General features: G+C 50.5%; 1 protein-coding gene across 3 annotated transcripts in view; it reads right to left on the minus strand.

Moving 5' to 3' along the window:
- Positions 1-7159, minus strand: part of Trim62 (tripartite motif containing 62) — a 31990-nt gene extending 24831 nt beyond the window's left edge. The window contains exons 1-2 of one of the 3 annotated variants that reach the window (XM_004640992.2): positions 7072-7159; positions 6129-6763 (exon numbers count right to left, since the gene is read on the minus strand). In XM_004640992.2, coding sequence (XP_004641049.1) covers positions 6129-6536 — 408 coding nt within the window. In that variant the 5' untranslated portion in view covers positions 6537-6763; positions 7072-7159. Of the gene's footprint in view, positions 1-5805; positions 5895-6128; positions 6764-7071 lie in introns of those variants that run through there. The other 2 variants (XM_023701129.1, XM_023701128.1) reach the window with 2 other exon arrangements.
- Positions 7160-9097: the final 1938 nt, after the last annotated feature.

Below are 9097 nucleotides of genomic sequence, written 5' to 3' on the forward strand. Positions count from 1 at the left end.
TCCTTTTTTTTTTTTTTCTTTTTTTGCGGTACCGGGGATTAAACTCAGAACCTTATGCTTGCCAGGCAAGTGCTTATTCTACTGAGCTATCTTCCCGGCCCCAAGTTTGCCTTTTTCTGAAGTTTGTTCCCAATTCATATTATCTATTGTACACTTCATATTATATTTACTTGTTTCTTTTCTAACACTAGGGAGACAATACGATGTTTATTGTCTTCTGTATGTGTGGGTCTGATTTATTTCTTATGAGTATGATCTCAATTGCATCCATTTACCTATAAAAGCCCCATTTTATCCTCATTTCCTACTCTATTTCATTCTTACCCACCCCACAACCTCCTTTCCAGTCACTGCAGCCCATCTGAGCAAACGCTCACACCACCAGGCCAGTCCCCGGTCAGACTGATAACCCGGGTACAAGCTCCAACTTCATTGATACTTCGTGGCCGTGTGGCCTTCGGAATAGGTTTTGGGCCTCATTTTCCTCATTTGTCAAATGGGTGCAATGAGACCCGCTTCATAGGGTAGCTGTGAGGACTAAATGAGAAAGAGATAGAGATGGAGGTGGAAACAGAGGAGGGAGAGGGAGAGGCAGAGCCAGAGAGAACAGGCCCCCACCTGCCAGTGACTGGACACTGTCATTGCACCGTTTGCAGCAGGCCTTGCTGGCTATGGATGGCTAGGCCCTCTGCCCACAAAGGAAAAAGGATTGCTGTGAGGAGGGAGGGCCCCTAACACAGTATTTCTGCATATAGTAAGTACTTAAAACACTTTTTCAGAGTTGTTATTCTGTTGTCACTTTTGGTCACCAGATCCTTTTAATTTTATAAAATAAACATTCACAGTGCCCAGTTTCCACCCTAAGTCTTTCGATGGTGGACTGTGCTCAGCCGGGCCGAGCAGCCTTTTTCGGTTGCCCAGACACCTCTGAAGAAGGAGATGGAGATGTCCACGGTCAGGCCTGCCTGCGACCCCGAGCCGGCCTTGCCCCAAGGTGGCTACAATTGCACGTAAACTGTGCCCCCCTTTTACTTTCTACATAGAATGCGAGCATTCTGCTCCTCCTTTCAGTTCTCAGACTAGAGAATGGGCAGAGAAGGCCAGGCCCTCCACTGGGAAGCACGGAGCCAGAGCCGAGATCTGAACTCTGTCCCCAAGCCTGCTCTTTCGTCATGGGGCTGCCTGGCTACTCTGGCTCACTGTGCCCAGCCTAGGAGGCCGCTGGCATGAAGGAGGCTTTGGGAAAGCTCCAGTGGTCACATGAGGCCTGAGGGGGTGGCTGAGATGAACTGAATCCCTTCTCTGGGGGCAAGGAACCTGAGATGGCCACAGCCGGATGCCACGCCTGACCAGGATGACATCCTAGCCACCTGCCCTTCAGGCGTCAGCGGGCATAAGAGACCGGTCCCCAGTCTGGTCCTGTGCTGAGTACTCTCAAACAAAGTCAGGTAGGGAGGGTGGAGAGAATTTTCTAGTCCTCAGAAGCAGGGCAGAGGTGTATGTGAGCCAGCTAGAGTGCCCTCAAATTCTAACCCTGCTATTTACCATCTAGGCGACCAAACAAGTTACCAAATTCCTCTGAGCCTGTGTCCTCATTTACAAAAGGAATAATTAACATCGCTACCTGGCCACAGTGCGAGACAGATTAAATGAGGCAATATAAGGAAAACGCCCAGCATAGTCCCAGGCTCGACGAAGACTGGTTGAGAAGCCCTACGCTCCTTCGGAGAGGAGTCCCCTCACTCCCCTTTGCTCTGTTCTCTTCAAAGTAGGCCTCTTCCAGGTGCTCAGCAGGGCTTACTAAAAGACATCAACACACACATGCCACGGAAACTATGCACAACCATATATTACTTGTATTCAGGATTATCCATGGAGTGGGACTGGGAGGCCTTTCACTTTTATATTGTATTACTCCACTGCCTGTGATATTGAAAAACCACTGCGTGGCTACTGTGCAGGCTCAGTACCAGGCACTTATTGATCAAGACTTCCTAGCCCTTACCACACCCTTCCCAGGATTGTTGTATTCTTTTGGTGTCACAGGCGACAAGTGGAGGCTTAGAGCAGTGAAGTGACTTGACCAGAGACACGCAGCATGCCAGAAGCTGACCTCTGGAATGTGAAGCACAGACTGACTCTGCATGGCAGATCAAGGAAGAAAAAGGTACCCAGAGAGGGTGGCTCTAGAGCTGAACACAGAAGGCTAAGTGGGACTTCTCTAGGCCAGCTTTCTTGAAAGGGGTGGATTCTGACCCCAGCGGGCATTTTTAATGTTTGGAGACATTCTGGTTGTCCTAACTTGCAGGGAGGGCTTGGTACTGGGATGTGATAGGCAGAGGCTAGGGTGCTGCTAAGCTCCCCACATTGCACACAGAAGCCCTGCAGAACAAAGCACTGCCAAGCCCCAGAAGTCATTAGTACTGAGGAAGTCACTATGTAGCATCGTTCTCATTTATCTACGTGCCACTTCAGCACAACTTCTTATCAACATCATCTCACTAAAAATCCTAATCACAGTTCTTCCGTGCTGCCCATGAAGGACTTGGGGTCCAGTGATGGCAAGACACTTTCTTAACATCACACAGCCAGTAAGTAAATGGTCTGGTTAGGATGGATGGCACTGCCAGAGCACAAAGCCGGAACATTTCACTCCGCTGCCCCCAGGATGTAGCATAAATGTCAAAGCTCCAGGCCAAGGAGCTAGGAAGGGTATCTGGAGACTTTGGCTGAGTGCAGGCCTTGCTTCCTCTGGATTCAAGGGCTTGGGCCCATCTCCATCCTTCCTCTCTACCATCTCCCCATCTGTCAAGTGAGCAGATGATCTCCATGGCTCTGCCAGATCTGAGTCTATCATTCTTTTTTTTTAAATTTTATTTATTTATTTTTGTGTGTGTGTGGCCAGCTCAGCCCACCAGGGGGTGGGGCTGGCTGGCATGTGGTGCTGGGGGATTGAATTGCGGTCCCTATGCTTTGCTAAACTTGTTCTAAGTAGGTGCTTTAGACCACTGAGCCATCTCACCAGCCGGAGTCTATCATTCTTCAAGAGAGGAGCCCTGGCTCAGGTTCCAGGAGCTGCCAGCTGTGGGGGAACGGAGGAGGTGGGGAGCGTGAGCACAGCCTCATTTCAGTGCTACATAAATAGCTAAGGAGATGGGGCCGGGGAGATGGCTCAGTGGAATAAGTGCTTCCCTGGCAAGCACAAGGACCTGAGTTCAATCCCCGGTTCCACCAAAAAAAAAAAAAAAGGTAATGAGACCACTTTTCTATTAGAAGGCAGAAGCAGGTGAGGTAGAGGGTATCTTGAACCTTTCCCAGGAGCATATTTTTATGCAGGGGGAGGAGGCAGGTTTTTCTGTTACTGTCTGGCCAATGCCAAAGGGATTCCCAAGAGGTGGTGCTGGGTGTTCACCTAGTTGGGCATGTGAGCTCTCAGAGCTAGGAGGAGAAAAGATGGCAATGTGTGCTGTTCCTGTCCCTGCCATGTATCACACACCTCAAAGAGCAGGTGCCTCCAGGTAAGAAGGAATTGCTCTCATCATACTTCATAGACCCCACATCAAGGAGACAGTACATAAGGCAGGTCTAGGAGCCCAGGGTGTCTGATCCCAAGACGTGTGCTAGACAGAGAGGTAGCCTTGTTTTACATTTCATCCAAGAATGAAAGTGTTTTAAAGAAATTTGGGGAAAACATATGTTCACTTTTTTCTCTTGCATTGTCCAGGCCATGGAATGGAGTATAAAATCCCCAAATCACCATAATTTGGATCTTCAGGAAAACCCAAAAAGACAGGAGTACCAAAACTACGAAACAGAGGCTACAAAGTCAGACTAGGAGGGGAAGAGGTGTGCCAGAGGGGTGCCCAGCAGGGGCAGAATCTGGCCCAGGCCAGACTGTGTTCGCTATCCCTGGTCTCTCCCGCCTGTCAGTACAGCCATGGATTAGCCACAGCACCTCTCCAGACCTCAGTGTCCTTATCTGTAGAACAAAGGGGTGGGACAAAGGGTCTTCCAGTCCCTTCAAGCTCTCACTCCCGTGCTCAGTCCTTCCAAAGGTCCCTTCCTCCTCCCTGTTTATGTGACTTCACAGGTGGGGAGATGGTGACTCTAGCCCCTAACCCAGAGGGCTTTGGGGTGGAGGGCCAATGCTGGCCTTGTACAAGCTCCCAGAGCCCCTGATCATTGTACACCTTGCCATGGGACCTTCATCCTCAGGAAGACAGACTGGAAGAGGTCAGTTGTGTTTTGGGACAAAAGAAACTGAGAGATGGCAATGATGAACATGGGCCACTTTTGGGGGGCAGTGGTTATCTCCATGGGCATCTCTCTAGATACAGGCTAAAAAGCTGAGAGAAAGAGACATTCATGTATGACACAGATGAGTGGCAGTATGGGGAAAGTAGTTATTCAGCTCTGATTAAGTATACTGAGGCTTGGGGAGCTAATTAGTTCCCAAGTTAGTCTGCTCTATTTTTTTATGTATCTTATACAGGGACTACACAGCTCGGACTCATAGTGATCCTCCTGTTTTCAGCATCCCCAGCGCTGGGATTACAGGAGTGCTCTAGCACGCCCACCGGACTCTGTTGCAGTTCAGTGGGCCCGGGGGCCGGGCCAGCGCAGAGTACAGTACCGGGATCCGAACCCTGGTCCCTGTGCTTGCCGAGGCAGGCACTTAGTCCGCTGAGGGGTCTCACCGCCTGGGTCTGCTCTATTTTAATAAAATGTCTGAGCCAAAAAAATTTTGCTTCTAAATGCTCCACAGTCTTGGCCAGCTCATGCCAGGATTGGTCATTCGTTCATCCAACTTCCACTGGTGTGGACTGCAAGCTAGGCCTTGTGCCAGGCTATCCCTGCCCTTAAGGAACTGTGCTGGATTGGAATCCCAAGACCATGGACGTGGAACTGCTCGATTGAGATGGGTTAGCGATATAAGCTTGGGAATCATTTTATTAAACACGGTAAAATAGGTCTCTTTACTATAAGATTTCTCCAAGCCTTTAGTATGCAAATACATACTAAGAATCCTTGGGGGCGTGTAGAGAGTATATACTACTTTCTCCAAATACAGCCGATCTTGGAACACTTCTTAAAAATATACTCATTAAGAGATGGCATTTGGGAAAACATGGTCGTTCTTTCCTTTTTTTTTTTCCTCTTAGCTAGTGGATCTTATAGGGCTTTTCAGGGAGGATATTTGATTTGAACAGGGCCTCGAGAATGTGTTAGAATTTGTCAATGAAGATGGGAAGGCGTAAGGGAAACCAACTTCAGTCCTAGGCTGACTGTGCTCCGAGGACTGTTTCACTGAGTCCTCAAAGATCCAGATGCAGTTGACGGAGCCAAAAAGGTCATCAAAAACTCCTGGAAATCTGCAGAGTTCCATCCCATTACTACCATAAGTCACCTCTGGGGCTTATTCTCCAAATCCCGAATACTCAAACCCTATTCCCACTTTTAATGGGCCCCTACCATGCTTTAAATTCCAAATGGTTCTTACACTATCCAGACGGTGTTCCAGTCTCAATCTCTCACACTCCTCCTTTTACCGTTTGCCACCAAATCTACCCTCTCAGCTGCTTCCAGGCCCTGGCTTCCATTCCTCTCTTAGGTTTAATCCTCACGTGCCCAGCACAATGTTGCTACTCACTCCCCCAAGTCTGAAGGCAAACCAGATCAAAGCCCCGCCCTACCCTGTCTGCAAGCCCGCCAGAGATCAGCTGCGGGGTTGAATGCACACCCCTCCTCATGGCCCCGCCTTTAACCAGCTTGGATTCGGCTCCGCCCCCCAACCATGCCTCATACCAGTACCAGGTTCAAGTTTGATCTCTTCTGCCTGGACCTTTCCATTCCACCTTTGACCTTTCTCCAAACAGGCACCAGCTCCCTGGACTCCAAATCAGACCCAGACACGGCTTGCAGCAGACTGGCCAAGGTTCTGCGCCAGACCCGCCCCTTCGCTGCGGCCCCGCCCCATCCCATGTTAAATCTGATAGGGTCTGACCCTGACGGAGGCCCCGCCCCATGACAATTTTGACTGGGCCCCGTCCGCTGTCCAGCATTGACCCCACCCCACCCCGCCTGGGCCCGCCCCCCGCGCCCCGCCCCCGCCCCGGCGGCCAGCGCACCTGCAACTCCTCGAAGGCATCGTCTATGCCGGTGACCTGGTGCTGCTCGTGCAGCGCAGGCTCGTCGCAGAAGAAGCAGAGCAGCGCTCGGTCTGTGAGGCAGAAGAGCTTGACCTTGTCGTGTGCCTGGCAGGGTCTCGCAGCACGGCGCGCATTGAGGATGGCGTCCAGCGGGAAGGCGCTGTAGCGCTCCACGATGTTGGCCAGCTTGAGGCTGGGCGCCAGCGCGGGCTCGGCGAACGTGCGCCGGCACTCCGGGCAGTCGCGGGCCCCCTGAGCCTCCTGCCGCACCCAGTGCTCGGTGATGCAGCGGCGGCAAAAGTAGTGCTCGCAGCCCAGACTCACCGGGTCCTGGTAGATGCTCAGGCAGATGGAGCACAGCAGCTCGTCCTTGAGGCTGCACGCCATGGCGCCGGGGAGGGGGCCCCGAGGGGCGGGGGATGGCGGAGCGCGCGGCGCTGTCGGGGGCAGTACCCGGAGAGGGGCGCAGAGCCACGGGCAGCAACTACCGAGGAAGGAAGGGGCTGCTGTCCGGGAGAGGGATAAGGCGAGCTCCGGGTGCAAGGCAGAGACTACGCAGGGTGCGAGCCCGGGAGGGCGGTTTCGAGGCAGTGGGCAGCCGGAGGTGATGGGTACTGGAGGAAAGAGGCCGAGAGAGTCTGAGGAAGAGGGTTCCTGGCGAGGGTATCCTAACGAACGGGACAGTCCAAAGGGATGGGTGACTGGGGGAGGAAATCCACGAGAGGGATCAGGGCCTTGGGGTGCTAAAATCCTGGGACGGGGGCCTATGGGGGAGGGGGCAAAGCTGGGGTTGGAGAATTCTGGGGTGGAGGGAAGCCAGGCCGAGCCGCACCGCGGTGTATCCGGCAAAGCGGAGGAAGGGTGCCAGCCCACTCAGCTGCCCGATTCCAGCCACAAGCCCTGGCGCGGCACGACCCCTTACCCCTGCCGGCTCGGTGGCCACCGCTCGGGTCCAGCGCAGCCTCTCAACCCGGAACCTCCGGAGCGGAGCTGCCGGCGGCCGCTGCTCCTTCCCCGCCTCCGCGGGCCGGACCCAGGCGGCTCCACCCCCGCAGCGGGAGGGAGGGGGCGGGACCTTGAGACTGGGGACCCAGCCCCGCCCCCACCATCTTCCTGCAGCGGGGAAGCGCAACCCAGCTGTTCCTTCAGGGTGTGCGTCGCAGCCAGGTCTCACTTAGGGGCCCCGCGGCGGGGCGCAAGGAGGTGGGCAGCTGGTTTGACAAGACAAAGAATAAACAAGGACACCTTTCTGGATCATTATTATAAAGATTTTTGGAAAACAATGTTTTGTATTAAAACAAGAATATGTTGTGTAATCTGCTTATAATACATTTACGCACAGACTGTAAGGATGAAACTGGGGAAATGCCATTTGCTGAGAGCTCTTTGGAGAACCTGTCTACGGAGTCCTGATGTCCTTCTACTTTGCTTTCTTAAAGAGAGCTTAGGGGAGAAGTTTGGAGAGCCTGGGCTGATGTTCAATCCAAGGGTTTCCTCTGTACACCAAACCTTTTTGCAGGAAAACGCATGCGCGTGTGAGTGTGTGTGTGTGTGTGTGTGTGTGTGTGTACGGGGGAGTGGAACAGGAGGGGAGAAGAGTAATGGGAGACTGTCTTTATTTCTTGTTCTGTTGGGATGGGGCGAAAATGGGGCTTGGGCGAAGTGGAAGTCATTGAGAGTCACGGTAAGGAATTTCTTGAAGACTCAGTTTTCAAGCAGGGAATGACCTGGTTCCCCCAGCCTAATATGGATGAAGGGCATAAATGAACACTTACACACTGCAGCATGTGTTGGCTTTTTCCATTCATAGTTTAAGAAATAACAGCGGGATTTGGAGGGAAAGATTGTCCAAGAGATATTGTTGAATGAAAGAAAAAATTGTTAAATAGAAGACCCAAATATGCATAGACACATAGACATTGAATACACACAGACTTATACGTATGCAAGGCATTAATTATATAGCAAAAATTTTGCAGAACGTTATAGCAATTCTAATTATCCTCAACTATGGACTGAATTTATGAGGGAACTATTACATCCTATAGCTCCACTTATTCTATTCATTTTATAATGACAAAGATACAGATGATTCACCTGATTCGTGGATTTCATATGTGCAAATTCACCCACTCTTTTTAATTTTTTTTTAAATTTATTTGAGAGAGAGAGAGAGAGAGAGAGAGAGAGAGAGAGAGAGGTGTGTGTGTGTGTGGCCAGCTCAGCCCACCAGGGGGCAGGGCTGGCTGGCTTGTGGTGCTGGGGGATTGAACCGTGATCCCTGATGCCTTGCCAAGCTTGTTCTAAGTAGGTGCTTTAGACCACTGAGCCATCTCTCCAGCCCCTCTTTTTAATTTTTTAAAAAATCCTTTATTTATTTATTTGGTACAAGGTCTTGCTATGCAGCTCTCCCCAACCTAAATTCATTTACTCTTAAAATTTATTTATAAGCTTCAAATCAATACTTGAGGCACTTTTGCAATTATTAGTGGGTTACGTATATATGAATGGAGAAGTGAAACTTGAGTGGCTCACTGATCCCTTTCCTAAGGCTGAGCAAGGAGCCATGCTGCTTTCTTATTTCAGCTTTTGTAGCAAATAAAAATCCTTCTGTGGGCCTGTGTAGTATCACAGTTTTCCCCCTCATCATTGTGTTTTTTTTTTTTTCCTGGATATTTTGCTATTTTAAATAGCTACCATCTTAGTGGTGAGTGAGACACTGGCTAGGGTTCCTAAGTGCAAGAAGACCTTAGGGAGAAAATGTGCGTATTTGATAAACTTTGTTCAGTACATGTGCACTGGAAGTTGTGAGTTTAATGTTAATGAATCAACAATATACAGATGGTCTACTTCTGCTGTGGATTCAACCAACTGTATATTGCAAATATTTGAAAAAAATTGCCTTTGTACTGAAGAACAGACTTTTTTCTTGTTATTTCCTAGATATT

Source organism: Octodon degus, unplaced genomic scaffold (genome assembly GCF_000260255.1).
Source record: "Octodon degus isolate 3935 unplaced genomic scaffold, OctDeg1.0 scaffold00130, whole genome shotgun sequence".
NCBI classification, from domain to species: domain Eukaryota; kingdom Metazoa; phylum Chordata; class Mammalia; order Rodentia; family Octodontidae; genus Octodon; species Octodon degus.